This window comes from Labrus mixtus, chromosome 13, assembly GCF_963584025.1.
Source record: "Labrus mixtus chromosome 13, fLabMix1.1, whole genome shotgun sequence".
NCBI classification, from domain to species: Eukaryota; Metazoa; Chordata; class Actinopteri; order Labriformes; family Labridae; genus Labrus; species Labrus mixtus.
In genome coordinates this window covers 22,533,643-22,560,072 of record NC_083624.1, presented here as the reverse complement: position 1 = coordinate 22,560,072, position 26,430 = coordinate 22,533,643, and the positions used below count along the sequence as shown (strand labels likewise).

The following is a 26,430-nucleotide window of genomic DNA, read 5'->3' as shown; positions in this document are numbered from 1 at the left end:
AAATTAATGTTTCAACTGGTGAAGTATCCCTTGAAGAAACTCTCTGGCGAATGACAGAAATGACTTACATTGTCAATAAATGCAGTAAAATAACAAAAATATATGACCTTGACATTTTCTGGCAATGTAATAAAGTTGATGAGACAGTTTCACCATCACTCAATATGAGACAGCCAACATAAAATCCCTTGCATATAATATACACAGAATTGTGATAAAACACAAGTAATTAATCAGGTATGATTGAGCAAGTTTGATTCAAAGTTAGGAAAAAGGTCATATCACTGCCACACCACCACAAAGCCATGTATTTACAATAAAAAAAACCTGTAAGCTTAAAGCCGGTGAAAAAAGAGCGGTCACATTCAGCACATCTGCACTATATTATAAATTGCGAAATGGCCAGCCCCGAAAAACCACAACACAAAAAAGAAAATACAAGCGCGGAGATAGAACATAATAAAACCAGGTTAAGTTAAAAGAATATGACTCTTTCACCATCAAGCCTGTGTTGCCTTGCAGCCACAGCAGAGCGCAGAGAGGATTACTTGCCATTCCACCTCAATCATAATGCTTATGTCATACGCTTATAGGTTTGTTATAAAGAAACAATGCAGTTACATGCAGGCAGGGAGAGCAGAGGGCAGGACACACCTGTGTCAGGGCTCTCCTCAACCTCTGCTTCCTCCTCCATAGAGATTTCTGCAGCAACAATAGCTGCTTCTGCCGGCTCCAGGTCTATATGCTGGGCCTCACTTATGGACTCTGCCTGCTCTAAGGGCTCAGCTTGGGGGCTGTCCAGCTCGGGCTCTTCCCCGCTCCACTGCTGCTCATCAAGAGCTGTCTCGGACTCTGCTGCCTCTGCACTCTCCTCCTCCTCCTCCTCCTCCTCCTCCTCCTCCTCTTCCACCTCCTCGTATTCAGCTGTAAGAGCTTCCATGGTCTCTTCTTCTCATAAAACAGGGTGAGAGGGGGACACATCAATACTACAGGCAACACAGACTTGGGTTATGAGAACACAACTTATGATGGGACACTTCCAGCTCTGGGAAAAGATGAACTAAAGTGTATTGTCTGTTCACACATATAGGTACATTACATACAGTACAGCTTGTTGTGTGTGTTGTGTTTTGAATTGATTTTCTTTTCATGTCTTATTTTAGTTATTAGTGTACCAAGTACTTTAAAACTATCAATCTATACTGTTAGGAGTCACACATGAAATTCTTTAATTTCTCAATATCTTTTTATTTTTATTATCGCTATTAAAGAATAATCTGTTTTGTGAAGAATCTGAAAGTACTTTTCTTCTCTCTTTCTCCTTCACACACCTTTACAGCAACCCGGAATGAAACACAATCATTGGTGACTGAGGTTGTTCCAGGAAAACAGAACCGTGCTGAAGTAATGGCACGTCATAATCTAAAATTGTGCAATTGTTGAAGCAACACTATTCACAAAACATCTGAGTTTCTATGCACTTCAGAAGATTTTTTAAAGTTTAATGATCTTAATGTAGCTGCGTTGAGAGCTTTTGATAATACATCAAATCGTTGTCTTGGTTAGCCTTTAAAAAAGAGATGGATGGAATAAGTGATTTAGAGATTCATCCCTCTCTTTGCATTCTTAGTCTCAAAAAGAGTGACAGGTATTTGAGAAATGTAATTAAATAAAGGGGTGCTTTGAAAGAATACAGAGACATTACATTATCTTCTATATCTGATATTAAAGCTTCACAGCCAAATGATTTTTCAGGGATAAAACAGAAGGCAAGGTTGTATAGTTGTGTAATCATAAAACACTAAGGTCCAAGGTTACCTATGTAGATCTTAGAATTCATTTTTTTAAAGACGCTGGCTATGTCTTGTGTTTAAAGAAAATAAAGTAGAAGATGTTTTTTAAATGTAAGTCTTTGTGAGTGTGGGGAGCTGAAAGTCTTTCTTGATGTCACAGTGAACTTATGAGAATAGTTAAAGAGGAGTGTAAGGGGCTTGACATGGAGCAGCATGATTAAGAGGGTAGGGGGCATCTTGAGGAATAACCTCAACTCTGGAAGATTCATGTTGAGTCACTCTATTTCTGAAAATACATGAAAGCCGTTTGGACATGAACCGATGTCACAAAAGAGATTTTTAGTGGCCATGTGGTCTTGCTGATGAGAACTGTAGTGTTGTGCAGCCACTGAATGAATCACAATGAATGAATAACAAGGAAAAACATTGTCCTACTTAAAAGACAGCACTGCTATGTGTTGGGCTAAACGGCATGGCAACCACAGGTAGCAATGGCTTTGGGTGAAACTTGAAAATAAAGAAATATGACTGCTAAACAAATATGAAATTGCTCAAGTTTAGAGCAAAACAAACCTCACAGGGACACAAAACCACACACAAGACTGACGAAGAAAGACGGACGGACGGACGGAGAGACGGTAGGGATGGAGTGAGAAGGTCAAATCACAGAAGAAGGAAGGGAAGTTGTTAAAAGGAGAAAGGAAAGAAATAGAGTGATAGAGAGAGAGGAATGGAGGGGAACATGAGAAAGAGGAACCATGCGTGGTTCACCTTCAATCTGTCTAAAGGCCACGGCCTGCCCTGTGGGGCGTGAGCCCGAGTGCGTCCACTCTGGGCTGAACAATGGGTGATCATAGTACTCCTCGTCGGAGTGGTAGGGGTCGTCCTCAGGCACGGAAACTGAGATGGAGGGGGCGAGGAACTTGCACCTCTCCCGCGAATTTTGGAAGCGGCGGAGAGGCCCCGCCTCCTCCTCATCCCCTACATCTACAAACAAGACAGACACAAGGAGAAGAACTGCAGGGAAATCTCGACACAGGGACTGAAAGAGAGCGAGGAGTGAAGAAAAGATAAGAAAGAAAACGGAAACAATAAAAGAAAAAAACAAAAACAGCAAAGAATGTCCATGTAAAAGTAGATTAAACACAACACTAAGGTCCCTATCTTAGACCTGCAGCAAAACAACAACTGACTATGTCATGTCCCAACTGACACAGTTATCATTCTGAAGGCCAGCCTCCACATTGGATCAGCAAAAATTGCACTTCAAGCAATTAGTGTGTGTAAAATGTAAGTTGTGCCTACCTAGATAGATTCATAACTTCTTCCCCTCTCCTTGTTACGCACACTAAGTATCTTCAGTGACATATATTTGTTAATAGTAAAAGAAAAATGTGGATATGTCAAGCTTGCCTGACTTTATTGGACTACTTTCAGTATTGACTAACAGTTCTGGGGCTGCCAAAAGACAAGGACAAGCCTTCTCCCTGCCCTGCTTTACCTTAGGGAGATTCCTGCTTAAGCGCTACACTGGCCAAAAAGGGAAGTGATGCTACTGTGCCTCGAGCGTAAGTGTGAGAAACCTCTCTCCTAAGGACAAGATATCATTTTTGTTTGTGCTGCGGAGGGATTCACAGCAGTAGATCCACATATTGCCAAATATACACAGCGGCCTGTGTGGGTTTAAGCACATTTTACAGAGAGAAGGTTAAACCATCCTTTTCAACAGAAGTGCACCGAATGCAGGCACACCTGACTTTCAAAAGGGCTGGGAGGTGACACTAATTGGTTTCATTCATATTAAACCCTAAACACAATTAAGAAAAGTCAAGCAACTTTGGGTGGAAAAAGCCCTCAATTGACTTGTGACATGCAGTTAAGACCATGTGACCACATCTTGAGATCTAGTTCTATATCTTACAGCAGAACAAAAAGGTATTTGACAGGAAGCACAAGGGAAAGGTAGTATTCTATTGCCAAAATGAAATGGACTAGATGTAATACATTTTCTTCCAGCTGCAACAAAAATATCAAAAACGGGACAAAAGAGCTCTCACAGTGACCTTGACCTTGGACAACAAAAACCTGATTAATCCAAGTTCATCCTGAGTCCAAAGTTGACATTTGTGTCCCATTTGGAGATGTATCCTTCATGCATACCTAAGATACACTTGTTTACTGATAACTGAACTCTTCACTTGCTTACTATTACTTTTACCAATGGACATTTTTTAAAGTGAAAAGGGAGATAAAGGTTAAGGAGAAAAAAAAAGAAAAAAATTTAAAATAGGCAACAGAGAGAATCACCAGAGAGGGGAATGTAAGAGAGGACAAGGCTTGGTTGTGAGCAAGACAAATATAAGACAAGACATTGACAAGGAGACATTGACAAGCAAATCAAAGGTGACAAAGCTTTGGGGGCCAGCCATACTCTGAGACAAACAAAATGAGTACAAACGGTTTCACGCAGGACTGTTTCGACCTAAAAGACATTCAACACGAGGAGTAATTGAACACTTACAGCGGTTATAGCACTTATACAGCAGCTGATGCAGCAGTATGACAATCTACAAGTATTTTTCTGCCACTATCTTAATTAACCTCTCAACCTTAACCAACACTGGCATTCAGCCAAATACAACAACTACTCATGATTTCAACACAAACTGAAAACCATTATGTAGTTAAAAAAATAAATTACATTCTAAGGTCCTTATAGTTCTTACTTGTATCATCACCACTAAAACAACAACTTGACAACCAATTTAAGCTCTATACTAGTCTGCCTGGTCAAGAAAAAAACAACCTGTGAACTTCTTAATGAAGACTTTTGAACCCTAATATCAGTCTTACCTTCGTATACTACACACAAGTAATGTTGTTATAATGCTAATGTCAATGAAACCAACAATCTGTATTTGGAGCATGGCTGATCCGCCTACAGACACTCCTCATTAAGATCCATCCCTTTCAAACTTACTTGACATTTTAAATCTTAAACACATTATCTTTTTAATCACATCATACACCTAGTTTGAGCCTGAATCCCCAGATAGGTTTACTAGCCTATCAGAATGATTTGTTTCATCTAGACAGCATATTTAAAATGCTAATATAAGATAATTTTCTAACTTGTCTTCAATCTTAGCCAGAGAGTCTCTTGGCTTTAAGCAATTTGAAAGAGCTAAGGCTCTAATTAGTAGCCACAGCAGAACACATACAAAAAAGACTGACAGTGGACTATGATAGGAAAACACACCATGATTATAGACATGCAAAATGAATTACATAATTCAACCAAAAAGACAGACAACGTGAAGTTAAAGGGTCACCTAAATTGGCTGTCATATTAGTATGTGAGGTGACTGCAATGTGCAGAGGTTAGAAAGGGAAATGTAGGAAGATGATGATAAAAAAAGAGCACACTTGTTATAACAAGGTGGTCATGCGTTTGAGCTCTTCTTTCTTTCAGAGAAAAATGGTTGATGACAAAGAAGATACAAATTGTATCCGTTTCCAGGTGTATGATAAGGAGGAGGAAGAAGGATTTCAGAAGAAATGGATGTTTGAATAATGGAGAACATGTTCCTGCTTTTTGCAACTTCTGTTTGTACATGTTTTCAATAAGTGGTTTGTCTCATGAAGGTGGTGCCTGTTCTGAGAGAGGGGATGTAAACGTATGCCCCGGAGCCACATCTGTGCCCCAATGTGGTGCAGATTAGAAAACTTAAGAAGCTTCAGTCATGGGAAAGACGGAAGACACACCCTCCTCCATTAGAGGCGTACTCTCGTTAATGCATCTTCTGTTCCTTGTTTTCTTGGCCTACCTTGTTCCAGAGGACCAAAGTGTTCTGCCGCAGGCGAGGGGGGAGGAGAGGGAGGCAAATTTGTGGTGTCTTCAACTATGGGGGAAGACACAGTGAGATGGAGAAAACATGTTTAAAAAATTGAGGTTTTTTTTTTTACAGAAGATGAAATGAACAATAAGCTGAAAATGATTTAGGAACCAACAGCAAATGCAACCCTGTCATACAGTCACTCAGCTAAATTGCACAACAAATTTATATCTGGACTTCTCATTGCAATATTATGGCATTGTCTGACTTGTGTTGGTCAGTATACACAAAAAAACATGCAGAAAAATCTCACATAATCTTTTTTATTCACATTTGGTTCTTCCTCGTTAAAACCTGATGCTTGTTTTATCGACACCTTAAAAGACAGTTGAGTTTGAGTTCCAGGTGTGTTTTACTAGAAGCTGCCAACGTAGTTTAAAGTCCCTTCATCACAGCAGAAATGAAGACCTGAGGATAAAGTTCTGATTTACTAAAATCGTTCTGACTGTTCCTCCCTCACCTCTAAATTGCCTTTGCTCCATATGACACCGACTCAGGTGACTCGAGGCAATTTTCCAAATTTTAAATATCTTTAATTGTCATAAAGAAAAACCTATGTTTAGTTTTTACTCATGTCTTCTCCTATTGTTGATAAGTAAATGCATGCAGCAGAGAGTATGAGTTAGCTCAGTATGACAACATCCACATTCAACTGACTTACTCTTCCCCCTGCATTCAATTGCAAAGCATCCTGCAAAACATTTTTGTGCCATATGCAATTTGGTGGTTTTTACAAGCTGTTGATGCTCTGCAATATTGCTGCAACACTCACCTGGACAGCCTTTTTGCAAAAAAAGAGTTTAAGGGTTTTGAGTTTGGGCTCAAATGTAGCTGGGGATTATTATAATCTCTACCCAGTCTCTGCTCTGCTGAGCTTGTTGTATGCTTGCTTGGTATTTTGTTGACTTTGTAAACATGCTGTCTTTCCAATATTTAGAATTTTCAGACCTTGCTTGTGAGTGTGATATTTAGTGTAAGGAAAGTTCTATAGGTGAACAACTGACTCTCAAAAGACTTGAGACCTATCAGTATGTACCCCGTCCAATCCAATGCTTGAAAGGCTCCAGTCTCCTGTGACCACATGATGGAGGAAATAATGCTGTAGATAAGAGCTTTTAACAAGTGTGTGTGTGTGTGTGTGTGTGTGTGTGTGTGTGTGTGTGTGTGTGTGTGTTATGCCTACCTGACGGCAGCCTTTGAGTCTCCTGCTCTCCCTTTAATACTGCCACTGCCTCTGCTGTCACTTCCTGCACGATCCGTGCTGACACTTGCTCTGAACAAAGGTACAAATAACATTTAAATCAACTTAATTATATAAAAAAAAAACATTTAGACAAAGGGGAAGGAATTAATTTAGGTTCAATTCAAAGACAGTATGTGAAAAAAGCTGCAGTGAATCACTGACTGTTGCAGTTTTTCAGGGTAATGTTGTCGAGCTTGGCAGCTATCTGTTGGTGATAATAGGAGGCAGTGGGTTTCTGACACTTTCTTTGGCCCCAACTCGCCAACATCCTGGAGTCATGGCCAGCCTGTTGGATGGCGAAGCTGTCAAACCCAATGGTGTATTTGGGAGTGACTGTTTTTGTGACATAGTTAATGCCTATTAGTCCCGTTACAAGAAGACAAATCTTTCCAAGTGCGTAGCAGATACATTTAATCCATTTAAGTTAAATTAAAGTTAAAAATGCAGAGTGAGTTACAATCACAAACAATGCTTGAACATCATGTGCAATTTATATGTGACAATCAGAGAAATTATGAGGACACAAACAATGGTGTCTTCATTGTTTTCTTTACAATAATTTACCACAAACGCATTGATCTTCATCTGAGCAGACACACATACCTATATCAAATTGTTTATTTTTCCATCTCCAGTTATAGTTAAATTAGCTTTAATTTTTGCCTCTTGAGGGAATTAAATACTTTGTTCTTAGTGTAAGCAGAAGCACATGAAGTTAGATGTACAGAAGATCTCAGATTTCTGAGTTAGTAAGTACATATACCTTGGTATGGATTTATGAAAAAGACTTCCCATCAAGTACATGTCTGAATATTTGCAGGTACTGTACAGTAGGCATAGGTATTTCTTATTGTCTATTGAAAAAGTAATAAACACGTTATTTTCAAATCACACATTGGCAATTATTGTTTTCTCAGTAACATTGGTGAGCCTATCAATATTTATCAGAAAAGGTTGAATCGAAAAATACCGTCTCAAAACGCACCGAATCATTCTATATTTGAATGAATTGTCCCTGAATAGAGTCGCAGTCCCAGAGAATCAAATCAACTCCAATCATCTTGTAAAGGAGATATAAACCCACCCTATTACTAAGTCCACTTTCAGAGAAAATGTTCATATTTTTCTCAAAATAAGGGTATCATTTTCCATTCATTTCATAAAAGATTATTTTTAAATCATATTGTCCTAACCTGAAATGAAAGCCAGTGTGAGGGAGCTGAAATTGTTTCCATACCTGCAGGGAAGCTAGGGCTGCTGGGGGAGGCTATGAGTGTCACCATGGAAACGCAGCTTCATTAAACAAGTGCAGACTAAAAATGAAGCTGAAACTAGAAGAGACCGAACAGTGTGGGATCTTATTTCTCAAAATGTATTTGTTGTATAATTTTAATCATGGTATGCTTTGTTATTTATAAGGAAAGTGCACTCTTTAAAGCTTCAGGAATATCTGCATTTTACTGATCACTGATCTTCAGAGATCATAATTCACACACACGCACGCACACACACACACACACGCTGTCATATGATTACAATAGAGAGTACTTTACTTCCTGTTTGAATTCTGCCCTTCTTTTATTTAAAATAAAGTAATAACCTTCTGGTGGATCAAAGGTTGCAACATTAGCAGAACAGAAAAAGGAACTCATTACGGATCTAAAACTAAATAAAAACAGCTAAAAGAAATGCTAAAAACAGAACTGTTTAATTTCATGAGATGGATTTTACTTATGACTCGTCAAACTGAGCTGTCAAAGTTATTAAAGTGAAATGAGATATTCAAAGATGCAACATTGTCTTCTTTAACCCTTTGACTTGCATTGTAACCACGTGGTTGACCTTTTTTCCACCGCCATATGGCTGTATTTAAAACTCTGAAAACCTATCTTTGGCTGTTCATCCTCATTCACCTCATTGAATAGTGTATGTAACCCTGATTATGTCCAATGGGTGGCACTGCTGTACATAATTATCATTGTCTTAAAACTGTGGAAAATACCGGTAGTGACTCTGCACTGAACAGCTCCTCAGAAATCTCAAACGTCCGGGAAAAAAAAAAAAATCTTTTCACATATCATTTATAGACCCTCTAACGATCATATTTTAGTTGAAGGAAATAAATTTGACAATAAAATATATATCTACGATTCCTCAGAAAACATGGTCAACCGCTCGTTTGATTTGCCAGTCTACGCAAACGGCCTGGATCAAGTCACTAATTTCTTATTTTGTTCACCTTTTCTAACCATTACTACTCATTCAATTTGTTAAATAAATGATGGGTTATTTTAACAAGTTCTACTCTCTGTGATGTTTTATATATGAAAAAACTAAACATTTTGTTGCAGAAATGAAAGAAATCCATTCATGCCTAAAGTAACCCTAAACAGGTAAGTCAACCAGCTGGTTGACCTGCATATCTGCTTCCTGATTGGGTAATCTAAAAAATATAACCTGAAATGTTGCTTAATGAAGAGGCAAAGGGTTAAACCGTTAAAAGAAAGCGGCCAGTGCTGTCTGATGGCGTGAAACTGGTGGTCAGCCAGAGCTAAATGAGGACAGCGCTGTGGGTAAAAGGCTAAAGCTTACCATCCCTGCAGAAATAAATAAAAAAGGAAATGAGCTCTGACAATGAGTGAACTCATTTTTTAATTTAGATTTTTTTTGGTCTCAAATTGAGGGGGCAAACAGGAATAAGTTATCTTCTCTAACGGTTTGTAGATTTAAGCTTGCATTTGTCTTCCTGTCTATATGTTTGGATCATTTTAAATACTGCCTGGCACACAGAGGGGTGCAGAGCTCTAATCAAACCAGCTTTCATTTGCATAGTTACAGTGGTTATGTGGGATTGGGTGACGGTGTGATGCTTCTACGGCTGCTGTTTCAGGACCTTATTCTATCCAGCATCGCCCACGCGTCAACACAAAACAAGCTGGCTGGCATACACACACATGCAATTACACACATACTTGTACACACTTCTTCCTGGAACACTTGACACAACCCACTCACCAACTCAAAGCAACCATTTCCCATTTTCAATAGCAAAGTGCAACCAACGTCAACCACCTATTCACTGCAGCCATGCAAAATCCTGTCATCCAATAATTACAGAAGGGCTAAAGAGTGTAAACGTTGACTTCTAATCAATGGATGTGACATCAAACAACTAAAAACAGCACCTAACACCTTAAAACTGTCGATTTGTGTGAACTTTCTCGGTTAAACAACAACTTCAAAACACTCACCTTTGCTTACGTAAAATATGTTAAATAGGTCAAATGTTCTTTGTTGTTCAGACAGGAGTTCTAATCTCTAGAGCTACAAAGCACACAAAAAACAGCTTACTGAATGAAATCATCTCCAAAAGTTCTCAAAGAAAGAAACACACTCATGCAGAGATGCTGACTGAAAATATATCCTAATATTGCTGACCAACTTTTATAAGAAAGCTGATGATCAAGGAGAAGCTCCGTACATCATTTCATGCAAAAGTTATGTTTAGTTTAAATAAGAGGACCAGTAGAAATGGGCTCATGCCATTTCAGGAAGAGTAGTTCTGTAAGCTCATAAAGTCTTTGTCTGAATCACACAATAGCAGAATCTCCGCTTTCTTTATTTCACACTGACTTTATTATTCACTGTTGTAACATTCAATTAATGAAGCCTCTGTAGATTATAAGCCTGTCTAGTGTCATAGTTGATAAAATATTATTGTTTAAATAAGACAAAAGCACTGTCTTAAGAACATCTTCAGAAAAATGTAAATAATGATTGAATGAATTAGAGAAGATCCAAACTGGACAAGCTCACTGTTACTGCACATCGGCTTCACAGATGGCCTTGTTAGGATTAAAAAAACAACATAAAAACTCTGTCCAGAAATGCACATTCACAAAGATTAACGGTGTGAGAAATGACCTTGTCACACCCACGACGCTTGCAGACAGTGATGACAGCGAGACTGTTCTCAGCATTTGTCTGACAGACTGATGTCAAATGACACAGCAGTCTGCCTTCAGTTGACTGACAGGAGAACAAACAACATGAACAAATAAAAGGCTTTGATACACAGTTAGGTTGCAATATGTCTGCATATAGATATCTAAAGTCAAATATAGCTACAAACACGCTCTCCCAATGAAGTAAAAGCACGTATTACCTGTGTGACAGGCAGATTGAAGCTGAGAATGCTCCCTCTCTGTGAAGAGACTACGACTGGAAACCCAGAGTCATCGCAATATACAGCCAGACTCACAAACACACACGGAAGCACATGCAGCAGGACTGAGAGGGCTTAAGTGTTTGGTAAGACACAAGCCAGCACCCAAAATGTGTAGAGCAGGATGTTACCATAGCAACAGACTGGTGAACCATTAATTTGGTCCCAATTTAATTCAGATGCCAGCACCAAGTTGTCTCAGCCTTTCTGTCTCTAGCCTCCAATACTGAAAAAATACATCCGGCAAATGACACAAAAATGAATGAATTTATTTTATTAATATGTTCCATTTTTGTAGGTTCAATCTCATCGAATTGTGATCTAAGTGGAAAATAGTAATTATTACCATTTAATTTGATAAGTGAAAGTTAGATCTTGCCGTATATACTTTGGACACTTAAAAAGACAACAAAAACATTTTTAAAAAGCAGGCAGCCTCATTCCCAGGATCTTCATTGACAGGGGGGGGTATGTCATTTTATTTTATAATAGACTGCTGCATCTGTTCTTTTTTTTTTTTTCCTGTGAATACATCTTAGTGTCTCTTAAATAAAGATCTGTATCACATAATTATAAGATCTGCATGATGGTGAAGTCTGTCATCCTTATCTGTCCTCCTCCCCTCTCCTGCAGTGTAAGCTGTGGCAACCTTCACTCTGTCAGGAAGCTTTTACTATTTTGAATTCACACATGGTGGTTAAAGAAGAATTCCTCAGTAAGTTTAAGCACACCCGTGTAAAACAAAACTTCAGCATCATCACTTGGGAAAACATTTTGGTGACCTGAATGTTGAATTGATTTATGCCACATGTCTACAAAGTTTGAACATCAAGTTTTTCTTGTACCATTTTTGGTCGATGAAAAATGCTCTGATGCAACAAAAGTTGTTTGATTGGTGGTACTGAGAATGTTCACATCTTAGCTATTGAGTTGTTTTAACATATGATATATGATACATATGATTTAATATTATGGTGCCATGGATCTTCCTTTGTTAGGAGAAGATGCATCTGATCAACCATTGCTTGATTAAAATGACTCTTATTTCCATGTATAGTTACTTACTATTTCATTTGCCAGATTCCTTCATTTAAATTCTTGTAAATTATTATACAGTCTTTTTCCATTTTTAGTTAAGACTCCTCTGTGTATATGACATGTATAATTAACCTCATCTTAAAAGAAGAGTCATTCTTTAAGTGTCATCCAACTCATTTTCATGAAGTTTTTTCCAAGAAAAACTGTGACATGTGTCACAGCTCTTTGGGCAGAGTCGTGTTTTTTTGATATGGAGGGGGAAAAAAATATTCAAAGGGGCACCAGTAGCAAAGTGGTTAGTGTGCACTACCCATGTATGTAGGCTGCAGTCCTCCAAATGGGCAGCCGGGGGTTGAAATCCGACCTGTGGTTACTTTCCCGCATGTCGTTCCCTGATTACTGCCCTATCTCTAAAGTAAAGGCAAAAAAAGGTCCAAAAATAAACCTTAAAAAAAACTGTGCAAAGAGGTTTTTAATCTGCGAGGAAATGCCAAATCAAAAGGGACTCGACTAGCTCTAAAATGTTTATCTTCCGAAGGTTTTTGAGTACTTTTTCACATGTTAAAATTGACTCACTACTGGATGGATAAAATCCGCAAACACTATTTGATCCAGGATACTTTTTACAAAATACTTTTTTTTTCATTTACTGATGGATCTAAGTTAATTTAGCGTATATTTTATATTCAGACAAACTCGGATGTAAATTTTTTTGGTGAATTATTCTCCAATATGTTGGTTGGATAAGATAAGGCACTTAAATAGTAAAAATATTGCCCATTACTTGCTTCAGCTCATAGACATAGACATCAGTCAATGCAATATCACTTTTACGATACAAGGGAAAAATGCAAACTCAATCCTTTATACAATAAGCACCAAAAACATTTTCTTTTTTCTATTAACTCGCTCAGTTTCTGTCTCCCTCTCTCCATCTACTCTCTTGACCACTTCCAGCATGGCTGACTGGCTTTTTCAACTTCGTCTCAAAGGAAAGTCAAGAGGGCAATTTCGTGCTTGAATAGTTCTCGTTGTGTCTGAAGAGCTTTTCACAGAGAGAGAGAGAGGGGGCTCACCGAGTGCCAGCATCAGCCCTTCTGTCACCCATCCTGCCCCACTTACACCCCACCCTGCCCTGCTCTGGAGCAATGCTAATGTATGCTGACAAGATGCTCTGCAGACCAAGAAAAAAACTCAGCTGGTTACACAGCAGCTGAAAGGAAATCTTTTCTATGCAGATGATGAGAAAAGTGTTTCGATACACTGCATGACTTTTATTTTAGATCTGTAAAAAGCCTTAGGGATTTTTTTTTTCAATAATGTCACTTCTTTAATGGAGGAATTTTGTAACCAAATTGTAAAATTCTCTCACTTGATCTGCTGATCTCTTGTGGATGACACCTTTGATGTGGTGTTTCCTTTTTTGAGCCTCTGAGTACAAGCCCCTGAGACAAATGATGCATTAAAAGGATTTTACATCACATCTGACTCAGTTCTTTTTTAAAAATATACTGAGATACAATCCCTTGCTTTACCCTCTCTGTGGAAAAAAGCCCTGCATTCTTGTTGACGTCAGTTTTAAGCCTTTACTTTGAAGTGAAAAAGAGGCTGTGTACAGTTCATGTCTTTGATACGTGCTAATAATGACCCAGAGGAACTCATTTGTCGTTTCTAATAACGTAATTACAAACGTAAAAGGGAGCAGTTTACTGAAGCAATGTGGCAAGACTTCTGGACAGATAATAGGATATTGTAAAGAACGCAGTGGTAAAGATATATAGATTATTTACTTAAAACATGTCTTAGACAAAACTTAGTTGATTTCACTGTCCCAATGTCACAACAGTTTCTGGTCTTTTCTTACTAAATAAGTGGAAAAGGTTTGTTGATATTGAAAGAGGCTTAAATACAAGGGGCAATACATAATGTGTATACTGTAGGGGCAATGACCATTCTGCACAAAAAGCAATGCCATGCTAAAGCCCACTTCCCATGTCTTGTTTTCCAACAGTCATCAGCATGTCAGCTCCATTTGAGTAAATTAATTATGTGAATAAAATGTGAAAGGGAATTTTTTAGCTGTCTTCCTTTCTTGGCAGTCTTGACATGTAATGGTACCTGTTGTTGACATAGACTGTTCATGTAAATATCTATTGTGTTTGAAAGACCTCGGGGAAAAAATAACACATATGGAATAGGTGAGCTCACCTTTTGAATGATAGGTGTGTTTTACTACCCATACATAAAGTTTACTGGAAACATGTCATTAAACTGGTGGTCACAAATGATTAGAAAAGAATATAAGCAAAATTGCAGGTCATGGATATTTTTACATTGTCTTTTTAAATGTTACAGTTTGCTGATTATATGTGGTCATTCTTTGAGATCAAGAATAAATTATATCAAAAATCCATCCATTCATTCATTCATCCATCCATCCTCCATATAAATTGGCCATATACGTTTAGAATGAGTGATCTGACTTTTGCTTCTGTTTTCTATTTTCTCTCAATAAGAATTATACATACACAATACATTTAAACACTGCTTGACATTAGTGACAACCTCTTTTAAAACATTAGAGTGCCCCCATTTCACACAATCACAGTGGGTATGTGCGTACAACGGAAGAGGTCAAAATGCTCCAGCAATACTTGTAGTAAGAAGATCGACTTTATTAACAATTTAGACCGACGCGTTTCGGCTTGTGGCCTTCATCAGGGTCATCCATGTGCGTACAATGCACATGCACAATTTATGCAAAAAAACAAACAACAGATGAAACTTAATATGTAGAGATTGGCTGATAGACTATCAAATGGTCAATAGGCACTTGGCAGCCGTTCATGAATACCTAATTTCCATTCTTCCATACTGGTGTTAGTTAAGCCCTAATAATGGGAAGATGAAAGGTTAATTGGGCCTCAATTGCACACAGAAGGGCCTTGTCTTTGGCGAGCTAGAGGCGAAATGAACAAACGCGCTGGCAAAGTAAATTGCAGTGGAACCGTTTTGGTAGTTACATCACTGGTGCAATTTGCTGTTGTCTCAAAGGGGGGGTCGAGAGAGAGAACTTTACATGTTAATTATAGCACCGTTAATAACAGTTTGTGATTCCTCTAAGCTTTCCAGTGTGCTGCAAACCCACTCCAAAGTACAAACAGAACCCACAAAATCACACCCATACACAGAACACACTGACACTGTAAAAAGTCAGAGACAAAGCTTACACCTCGAGACACACAAACCCAGAAATGTATAGAAGTATTACACACAAACTCCTTAAAAAGAAGGACTACAAACCTTTACAAGCATGAGCCTCATTTCACATGCATCTCAACAGATGTGACATGTACATCTTCTAAAACTGACTACAAACAAATGTGTTAACCTTTTCCTAATATCCTGACTATCCATTGGCTCTCATTTGTAATTTAGATTCTTTACCTGTTTTGGAGGTAAACTTTTGGCAATTCTATGGGCCTAAATTTAGTTCTGCACTTGCCAATACTGGATCTGACATACATCAACATTAGATGTTTTTGCTGATATAGTAAAATGCAAATCTGAGAACCTTCATTGATATTTTATTTCTACATGAATCATTTGGACTTGAATCATGCATCTCATTTACATTCACATGTCCAGGGGTTGAATTTAAGTTCAAATTAGAAAACACTTTAATGGTACTTGATGCAGTAATACATTTGCTGTGCAAGGTCAAACCGCCGAATATTATCTTACCTGCAGTTACAGCGTGAGCACCAGTTAGTTCCCCATTGAAGCCGTTCTCCCTGGTGGGGTAAGGTGTGTGGGTCGCACCAGGCTGACAGGTCCTGAAGGTCGAAGACGAGAAGCCATTGGCTCCGGTGGGCTCCTGCCCCCCTGATGGGTCCCATTGGGGGGCACCGTCTTCTGGCTGCCGACTGTCTGCCATGCTGGTGCTAGCTAGCAGCAGTGGAAGGTGGACAAGGGATGAGGTTTCTCCGTCTGTCTGAATGATATTGAAGGGTAAGAAGGAGAAGACGTGAGGTATTGTCCAAACTTTGCATGTCAGTGTTAATAACTGTAATGTTGGCAATGAGTCATAGAGGAGAATGAACAGAAGGCTCTAGGACACACTGCATCACTCACATTCACAAATCTGTTTTTGTCAGTCGTAATCCCTGCAGCCTCACTGTCAACAATCCTCCAAGTGTGTTCGTGTTTGTGTGAGTTTGTGTGTAGGAGGTTGTGTAAATACTGTCCTTGGACATTCACGGCCAGGTGACAGCACACTGGATTAAACCCTATTGATTTGTGTGCATGTGCGTGTGTGTGTGTGTTTATTGAGTTATATAGCCTCTAGCCCAGGTGGAAATCACAAATGGCTGAAAATGAACACAGCAGGCGTTGGATTTGTGTGACTCGTGCAGGGTTGTGTGGATGTAACTGGGGCTCTGATCAATCCCACAAGAACCTGATGTGTAGTTTTACAGTTAGCAAACCTTTACAGCATGCTGTCTTATTTAATCTGATAAAACCTGATCTGATTTATATTGCTTAAAATTTCAAATGGAGAAAGGGCATACAGATCTGTACAACAGCTATTTCAAGTGTTGACAATAACCTCATACCTAGGGCTTACACGTCCTTTATATGAAATCGCATGCTGAGTGGGAATGGTCAGAACAGCATGGACAGGAGATCAGGCAGAGACAGAAATATTGATCAATGAGCTGTCAGATTCAATGATCTCTTGGACAGTATTTGGCAGAAGGTGGGAGAAGCATATGAATGGGTCGGATATTGCAAAAAGAAAATCTATACTCCCAGGTTGTGTATGTGCCTTTAACACACACTGTTCTCCTCTACTGTGGATAATTAAGTTTGATAAGTGCATTGAAAGGTTGATTATATTCTACTTTTCAGTAATTGTTCCACAATCATTCTTGAAATTGATATTAACAAAACACATAATTCTGATTCAAGGCAGTTTGAGTCTTTCAATAACAGCGAGAGCGTTGGCCTTCAAACACTCAAACTCATGTGGCCTTTGTGGAGGGAAAAAGACAATTGTGAGCCCACGAGCAAACACAAAAAAGACAATGCTTTCAAAAGGAATTCATGGTTTTTGCAGGATGTTTGCTGGCTGTACTCTGAGCATTTGCTGAGCAGCCTTTGTAGTTGTACATATTGGGGATGTGTGAAAGAGCAATTTGTCATTTAGCTCTGCAGTCCACAGAGACCCAGTGACTGAAGGGTAGTCTGCTGGAGAGAACAGGAGTCAATAACTGCAGCCTGGGACCATCTTACTGCTACAGTGAGCACTAGTCACTGCATTCACTACATTAACACTACAACTCACTGTCACTGCAAAACCAGCAGAACAAAACTGGTGGAAAACGAATACAATTAAATAGAAAGAAGATAATTAAATGATGTTTCCCAACAAGAATTACAACAATACTTTAACATATCTGTGTTTAGTGTGTTTGGTGTTTTTTTTATTTGAATACAAAACAGTTCAAATATTGACAGGCTGATCTTCAGTGTATTTTCCATAAAAATGTTTTGCCAAAGTAAGACAGCGGGCCATCCATGATTCTGAATCAACCATAGTACATTAACTGGTTAGCAAGCAGGCAGGGAAGCAGATACCTTAAAGTCATGAATTAATTGTCCTGGTCGTGCCATTCCATTTGGCAGGAAGAATAAACTTCAGCCATGCTGAATTACTTAGGCAAAATTGTAACATTGGCTAGCAACATGCTCACATGCAGGACCAATACCATAATTCTATTTAGCAAACAAGGTTTACCATATTTACTGATTTGGTCTGGCCTTTTTGCATGTTAACATTGCTAAAAAGCACTAAACACAATGTACAGCTTAGCCTGATGGGAATGTCGTCAGTTTTCCAATAATTTGTTTTGAAACCAAAGTGCTATACAAACATACTGACCCTTTATCTACCATTGGGGAAACACAATGTTGGTTAAATTAATCATGTTCATGTACAAAATCTAATTTTTCATCCACTGCAATCCATCACCTAGATATTCACAATAGACAAAAACAACTCTATGGTGGTTCGAAAAATAAATGTGAATGAACATCCATCCAATAGTTGTTTACCAACAGAGCAACTGCTAAACATATCCATCCCCAGATCCATTCTGCTTGGGTGGTTGGAAACAGACTAAGCCAATTCCATGGTTCAACATGTTTTGTCCTTTCAATATGTTAAAATATTCTATTTATTTGATTTATAACACTGGCAATAACCAGGTCAACTGAGAGGTATGTGGTGTTACATAAAAAAGGAAAGGCACCTCTGCAAAAGACTACCAACTACCAGTTAGTGCACAGAGGATCAGAATAGCATTAAACAGCCTGAATGTGTAGAATAGAGCTGAGAAGAATATGTGACGGCCGTAAGCCCTTGAAGCCTAAAGGGATCAGAGTCAGAAGTCAATGGAGCTTTGTATGACTCAGCTCTGAGGGGAACATCAGTATGAATGAAGCCTCTAAAGAGGCTCCACAGCACACAGGACTGAGCAGTCTTCTCATAAAATGCTCACCCTGTCTCTGTCCAAAAGCCCGAGCAGTATATTATGAAACATCCAACGCATGTTTTGACCCTGCTTGAGCCTCGATTGAAGAGCACTCTCAATAATAAAAGTCATAAAACACAGAGATGAGACAGTCCTGATGCCGTCTGTCTCAGTCTGAAGGTGAAAGTCACATTGAGCTATGTGGCTTATTTCCAGAGCTAGAATCAGGGTGTCACTGCTGGGTCATGAGGATGAAGGCCAGACTTCCTGGAGTCCTGCTGTGCTGAAGCTGACAGTCTTTTTTTTAATCAGGAAAAGGAAGTACTACATGTGTGAAAACAGCACCACCTGCTGATTTTAAGCCTGAAAGAAGAAAATCCTTGCTTTTAAAACTCATTATGAAAACTTTGCATGCTCCATATAGAGATTAGAGAGGCATTAGGCACCGTCATCATGTGAAACTACTCCTCCCTCGTTAGCCTGAAGCACCAACTGGGGCTGCAATGCAGTGCAATCTCTCAGCCCTGCTAATTAATATGCCATGCATTATCCCTTTATAAAATAATAATGATTTGATGTCAAAATGGGAATCACAAGGAGACAAACTTGATGGTGGACATGGGGCAGATGACACAGCAGAGGAGTTCTGTCAAAATCAGTTTAGAGAGCAATTGATGGACAGAGAAGAGTAGAACATTTTAGATCAAAGACTACCAGACAATCTATGTAGTCCAGATAATAAACTGTCTTCAACGCATTGTATCCAGAGAGGATTGAGACTGTATGAGATGGTGATAAGATAGAGTTCGACGTCATTCGTCTCAGTGGACAGCAGGTCTGTTGCAATTGGCAAAAAGCCTTTGGCACTTTGCCAGAGGGATGGTTGATGCTGATACATTTTCACTCAGTGCCAGGAAAGGAGGGTATTGAATAGTAAGCAGATGAGCAGTGCTGGTTAGTGGGCACTGCTAATGGTTGACATTTGGGGTAAAAACCTGTAACTCTTTAAAGATTAACAAATCAGTAATCAAATTCTTTAACCTTGATCCAGTGCTATACTAGACATTGTTTTAGTTCTGAGTATTTACTGGAAACAGTTTTCCTGATTATGGAGACAAACATCTGGTATATGATTAAATGGTTAAATCCTCAAATGTAGTTATGAAGTGCTCAAACACAAATCTTAACATGCATTGATAAATACAGCATTTTGATACTCTTTGTTTTATATTTCACATCATTTTCTAAATTTTACAAAAAGAGTAAAAAAAACTTATGTGGGGTTGAAGATTCAGAAAGCTTGAAAAAGGACCTTTGAGCCAAGCTATTTTTTCCCCCAAAAGAATAAACTTATTTGTCTCACAGAAAATAGCTGATTTTATTCCAATCCAGCATAGCAGGGGACATTTTTTAAACTGTGCTCTTTTCATAGACCAGTCAGTGTATTTTTTTCCTCTTTAAATCTGCATGGCTTGAAACGGTAGCTCATGAGGTAATTCTGACTCTTAAAAAAAGATGCTTTTACTTAGCTCTTTAATGTGATGCAGACTTTGTTTTTGCAAATAATTTTCCCAAGTAAGTTACGTTTAGTTAACTGAACGAGGATGTACTAGAAGAACACACAACTCTAGATATAACTGCTGGGGTCCAAGGTGGCCCAGTGTGCAAGAAAACTCTGACAACATACTGTAACTAGACAATGGAGAAAATGTGATGCTGTGCACTAACAGGTGCACTTAAAAAAGAGAAATTGCAGTGCATTGTCCTCTCATGTGCCCTTCATGCTAGAAGTTTTTCATAATTCCCTGTGATATCAAAAGTGTTGTAGTTATATTTTTATTATACTCATTATACAACTATTTTAATCTTAACCTTTTTTTTTTTTTTACATTTTGAAGATGAATGCATCATGACTTTCTGCATATTGTTGTTGATGTGCTTCGATTATTTTTTGCCCCTGTCCCCCCAGACAGTCTGGACCTCCCGCTGCTATGTACAGTCAAAACAGAACACACACAAAGACTTGCATCAATTTGGTATTCCCGTGGCCTTAAAATAGCAGGTGGGCTGTCTGGCTGAAACAAAAACACTGTCCATGAGAAGAACACATTTACATTTTGATTCAGTACTAAAATGCACTAGCCACTCGTCACATTGCAGGAGAAGCTTGGTTAAGTAGAGATGCATGTTTTTTCCAGAGACTAAAAGAGTCTATTTCTGACCATTGCCTCTACCAGCCTGGTGATGTGGAAACAAGAAAAAGGTCAACATTATTTTTAACACAAAAGCCTCATTAAAAGTTACAATGATAGTGACTTGATTTGTCATGACAGAAAAGATTGTGCTGTTTTAATAAACTGATTGTTTTGTTAGTTTATGTTGTAGCTACAGCACACTGACTAAACACAGTGTTTACTGTTAATTGTGTCGTATCATTACTGTTCAGTTCCGTTCTGCATTGTTCAGGAGTTTTATAAACAAATATGAGTTTTCTTAGCTCAACAAATTATCAAGCAGGGGCTTGCATATATCAGCAGATTGAAGGCTAATTACAGGCTGCTCCTACAGAACATCTCCTCACGACACAAATAGCAATTAGTATGCAAAATATAATAGTGACATCATAGAGCAATCAGACTTCGGCTGCAGATAGAGTCAGAACATTCTGGTTTATTTCCATTCCTCTCAACTATTTTTCCCTTGTCAATTCAAGCTTTTATCAAATGTGTGTCCATCTTAAATAGATGAAACAGGACTGATAAATGGTCTTTGAACAAATCATGTAAAAATTCTGCCAAGACAAGGTAATCACAGAGCTAATTAAGCAGTCCATTATGTAGTCTCTGGCTCTTATCTGCTTCTTCTCCTTTTCTTTTGTCTGACTTCTTCGCATCCTTTCACCTATAAATCTTCCTCCCACCTGTTATTTTCCTTCTACCTCTCTGCCTTGGCCCACCTCCTCCAGTCACTTTTTTCCTCCTACTCCCTCCTCCTCCCCCTCCTCCACCCATCACTGTTCTTCCTCCTACTCGTTCCTCCTCCACCACCTCCACCTCCCATCAGGCTTCATCTTCCCCCTCGCTCTACACTTGCTCTCTCTCTCCTCATCTCCCTCCTACGATCTGTGCACTTTCGCACACCACTGTCTGTGTGTGTGTGTGTGTACGTGTGTGCGTGTGTGTGTGTGTGTGTGTGTGTGTGTGTGTGTGTGTGTGTGCGTGTGTGTGTGCGTGAGTGTGTGTGTGCGTGTGCATGTGTGAGTCACACAGATGCTGCATTGCAGGGCTCTACTCTCAGGGCTGTCTCACTGCAGGAGGCAAAGAGCAGTAGAGGAACTCTGGAATACAAGATATAATTTCTCTATAGCAACATATAATACTGTACATGTGTGTGTGTGTGTGTGTGTGTGTGTGTGTGTGTGTGTGTGTGTGTCTGTGTGTCTGTGTGTGTGTGTGTGTGTGTGTGTGTGTATGCTGTTCATGTATGACTGTGTGGCTGTGTGAGGATATATGCAGTCATAAAAACATGAGATGAAAAAGGACACTCATACCAATGTTTTAAGTCCTACTTTGACATCTTTAGAGAAATGTTTTATGTTTTCATATCAACAGTAAGACCCAAAGTTTTATACCATTCTCTTCTCTGTACAGTAGGAGCTTGCTATCCTTTGCTAGTTGCCTGAACAGCAGACTGTTATCAAAAATAGTCTGGTACATCCAGTAAAATAAAAAAATGGTCTTTGAAATGTTCATATTGATTAAAACAAAGTTTTAACTTATCTATTGACTCATACAGAGACAGGCTTGCTGCTATAGCTTTCCATTTCTTAATGCTAAGCTAGCATAACCACCTGTTAGCTCAAACTTGCATTAAGTCAACTTTTATCTAGCATCCAGCAAGAAACTAAAAAGTATATTTCCCCAAGGTTTAGTTCATTAACCCCTAATGAAAAAGATGCAGTTTTTAGGGCCTGATTCACTAAAAATGGATAGTGGCCACTAATATCTCCAGAAGTTGCGCATCATTTGCTCTCACTATCTTTTCTGTCTCAAGGTCCAATTCTCAAAGCATATGTGCAGTTTGCTCATGCTTGCTTGCATCTGAATGTGGAGAACAGTTGTCTGCACCTCCAGCAGGGATGAGCTCTCATGCAGGAGGAGCTCAATGGCGTTAAAAAGCACCACTGTGTCTGCCTGTGGTGCTGAGCGCTGGTCTTTGTGAATAAGATGGTATTTGCAACGAGGCCTACTTACATAGGAAGGGGGCTATTTTGAGCCAATTTTTCCCTAATTTACATAACGCAAATGGGAAAGGCGCACCTAGCACACCGTCTGTTGGCAGTGCAGTTTACTGAATGCATTTGACCCTTTGCGCATGTTTTATGGATTGCTTATTCTCTCATTTGCACAGGTTAAGTTGCTTCAAAAGCAGTGCAATCCTTTTGTGAATAAGTGTTTTGCACAGTTCATATGTGACATGAGAGTCCCGCCTTTAAGATGTTTGTAGCATTTTTCAGAGTGCAGAAACAGCCCTCAGTTGAAAAAAATTAAACTCAGAGCTTTAAGTGTCATATGTCAGAGATTTTAACCTTTTTAAAAGTGGATAAATGGAGAGGCAAGCAGTCTATGGTGGTGATGTGAAACATTACAGTGTCATCTTCTCTACTTCAAACTTTATCTTTTGATAATAAAGTTAGGGCTGGCTCAGGCTTGACTAAAACCTTCTCCAATACATGCTTCTATAGGAATAGATGGACATTCTGTTGAAGTTCAGGTCATTTTAACCATAACACCTGGGGAACATCAGGTCATAAGGAGCCTGAAAGTATAATTGCCATACTGTATGCCAACAGTCACTCCATTCTGTCTTTGCCAGAAGTGCTTCAGTACAGAGTTAGAGTCATTCTTGATTGATATATCATGAAATTATAATGTCAGTGTTTTTACTCAAAATGTTACCACAGTCCTTAGTAGAACCTCAAATGAAACCAAACTAATGCATGCTTTAAGAGAAGATGTTATAAAAGCAGCTGTCAGTTGAGGGTTCTGGTAAAGGTGTTCTGGAAATGTGACTTCAAAGGCTTTTCATCTAAGAAATATGCACACTTTTGATTTTTTGGCATAAAAGTAAAAGGATGTTGAACAGCATAAAATATTGCCTCTAAGCAACTTCAGTTCAGGAATAATCTTATTAGTACTCCATGGCTCTTCAAAGACATAAAACCAAGTATAGACAAAAAGGTGAAGGTACACAACAACAGTTGCTCCCTGTATCTGATGACAGCTCCCATCAGAAAAAAACGTTAGCATTACTCATGATTTCATTCTTGAAAGGAGCCATATTTGAAATTATCAAGAAAGTGAGCTGTTTAAGCAGTTTGATTATTGATTGGAGGACTGATATTATAAAGAATATTATTTTTTTCTTCATTAGAGTTGCCATTCAAATGGCAATCAATTTGGGCAACATGATATTGGGAAATACTGACATTTTATTTTGTGACTTTGATATGTAAATTGTGAAATGTTGCCCAACTCAGGGTCTGGCCTGATCATCCAGCAGACAGTATCTGTGATGCAGCGGCATCCTGTGCTTGTTAACAGTGATGTGACACACAGACTATGCAGAAGTCAGTTCAATCTTTATCTCTAGCCACAGAAGCATCTTGCTTTAAATGTGTAGTACAAGCATAATTGTACAAAAGTGTTTCAGTTGACATGTATAGTATTCATGAAAAGAGTCCGTGTAGACAGAAGTGCTATAGTGGCCATATTTAGCTTTTTGTTGATTTATATAAACAGGCGTATGCATGGAGTAAGAGTCCAAACTTCCTATCCATATGACTTATCTCGTTTTTACTCCATTTTTGCTTTTAAAGTTACTTGTTGGGCGTTAAACAATGGTAACCCACGGAAAAGGAGGTTGTGGTAAAGGTCTATGGTAACTGCTACATGTAAACTCAAATCCACTATGAGTACTGTGACATTGTTAGACTTAATATCTGATGGGTTCCCAGATTGGTTCACTCTGTGCTCTGGTGGATGAAGTGGCTGCACTCATGTCAGATCAGAGAGAGTGTTTTTTGGGGGATAATTCATGAAGGACGAGAAACTGGTGATTTTCTGTTTTTGATCAAGCACCAAAATTGTAGAATCATCCTGCATTATGATTACTGCACCTGAACACATACAAAATATACACTATGTGGTATGTACAGGAATATAACTATCAAGAGATCATTTCACAGTTTACTTATGGTAACAACCACATGACAGAGAAAAAAAATATTTTGAGAGGTGTGTGCGTGTGTGTGTGTGTGTGTGTGTGTGTGTGTGTGTGTGTGTGTGTGTGTGTCTGTATAGTATCACTTGTTTGAGGTCATGCATGAACATGTGTTCATTAGTTCATCTCATATTTAAACTCAAACTTTCTAGCAGAAACATTTATGGTTGTTATGAATCTCCTCATATCAGCCCAAATTATTTTTAAACAATACATTGATTATTCTGCCTTTCAGTCGAGGTTTAGTTTCAGCTAAATCAGCATTTTAGGATATAGCTGAATTGAAGACTCTAACCAGCCTCAAAATAATCAACTAAACCTTTTTATTGAGCTAGACAAAGAGCATGTGAGTATTTTCTTGAATACACATTTCATACACATACAAAGAGTCTATTGACTACTATAAGCTTTGATTATTATAGATACATCATCATTACACACAATGCTGCCACTTAGAATAAAGTGGTTGGTCATAGAAACTGATTGGCTGGTAGTTTTTTAAATTCACCAGCCACAGTAGAAGATAATAAAAAAAAGTCAAATTCCAACCCAAATATGTTTTATCCTATGGACAGTTGTTGTTAATGTCTGAGGCAAATAAAGAAAATATCTGTCTACTGTATACAATATTAATTTCCTTTGCCAGTCACAGCCTGTTTAATTGATAAACTGCACTACCTGTGGTTGGTGTTAAAGATGTACAGTTATAGACATTAAATATTTCATACTACAATTGTTTGTCCTGAGAATATCAACCTCTGTAGCACCGGTGATATGGGCAGAAAAAGTAAGCATACAGCCCTGCATTAGGACCACTTCCATCAGTTGCATAAGTTGTCAGACTTTCAATACAAACTGTATTCAACATGCTTTGATGTTGTACTACTTTGCAGTCTGTCTATAGTCTAGTCTTGTAACTGGATACATCACGATTAGCCGCTGTGGCTCACACGTACACACATTCAGTATACAGACAACAGCAGGCACACAAAAAAAAAACTCTCATCCACCATCCATCACCAATCCCACATCATGAAACTATGTCTTTGTGCAAGTGTAAAAAAACACAAAGAGAAGCCATGAAAGCCTGACTGCTTTTCAGCAGGCCTTGGTGCTGATCGTCTCACTAAAGCAGCTCTTCTCTTCCCACTCAGTACCCACTTCCCACTCACAGCTTCTAGCAGCCTGCACTCACATGTACATCCACCCACACGGCCATTTCATCTGCGGAGGTAGCGAGCATTCTTTCTGTGTGTGTCTCTCTGTGTTGTAAATGGCTCTGTTTCTCTCTCTAACAGGTATTCAGTACATTTCAGATCTTTAGGATGTATGAATGCAGGTCTGAGCGTTCTTCTAATAATGCTGTATGAGGTTTTGGTTTGGCTTCATTTATACATGCATGTCAGGCCTCCACAGA

At 38.7% G+C, this 26,430-nt stretch overlaps 1 protein-coding gene across 11 annotated transcripts in view; it reads right to left on the bottom strand.

Moving 5' to 3' along the window:
* map2 (microtubule-associated protein 2) overlaps positions 1-26,430 on the bottom strand; it is a 93,145-nt gene that overhangs the window by 23,809 nt on the left and 42,906 nt on the right. For 7 of the 11 annotated variants that reach the window (XM_061054206.1, XM_061054205.1, XM_061054207.1 and 4 more), the window contains 5 exons: positions 15,940-16,189; positions 6,873-6,962; positions 5,621-5,695; positions 2,565-2,780; positions 655-948 (listed from right to left, as the gene is read on the bottom strand). In XM_061054206.1, the coding sequence (XP_060910189.1) occupies positions 655-948; positions 2,565-2,780; positions 5,621-5,695; positions 6,873-6,962; positions 15,940-16,132 (868 nt within the window). In that variant the 5' untranslated portion in view covers positions 16,133-16,189. Of the gene's footprint in view, positions 1-654; positions 949-2,564; positions 2,781-5,620; positions 5,696-6,872; positions 6,963-11,097; positions 11,237-15,939; positions 16,190-26,430 lie in introns of those variants that run through there. The other 4 variants (XM_061054215.1, XM_061054212.1, XM_061054213.1 and 1 more) reach the window with 4 other exon arrangements.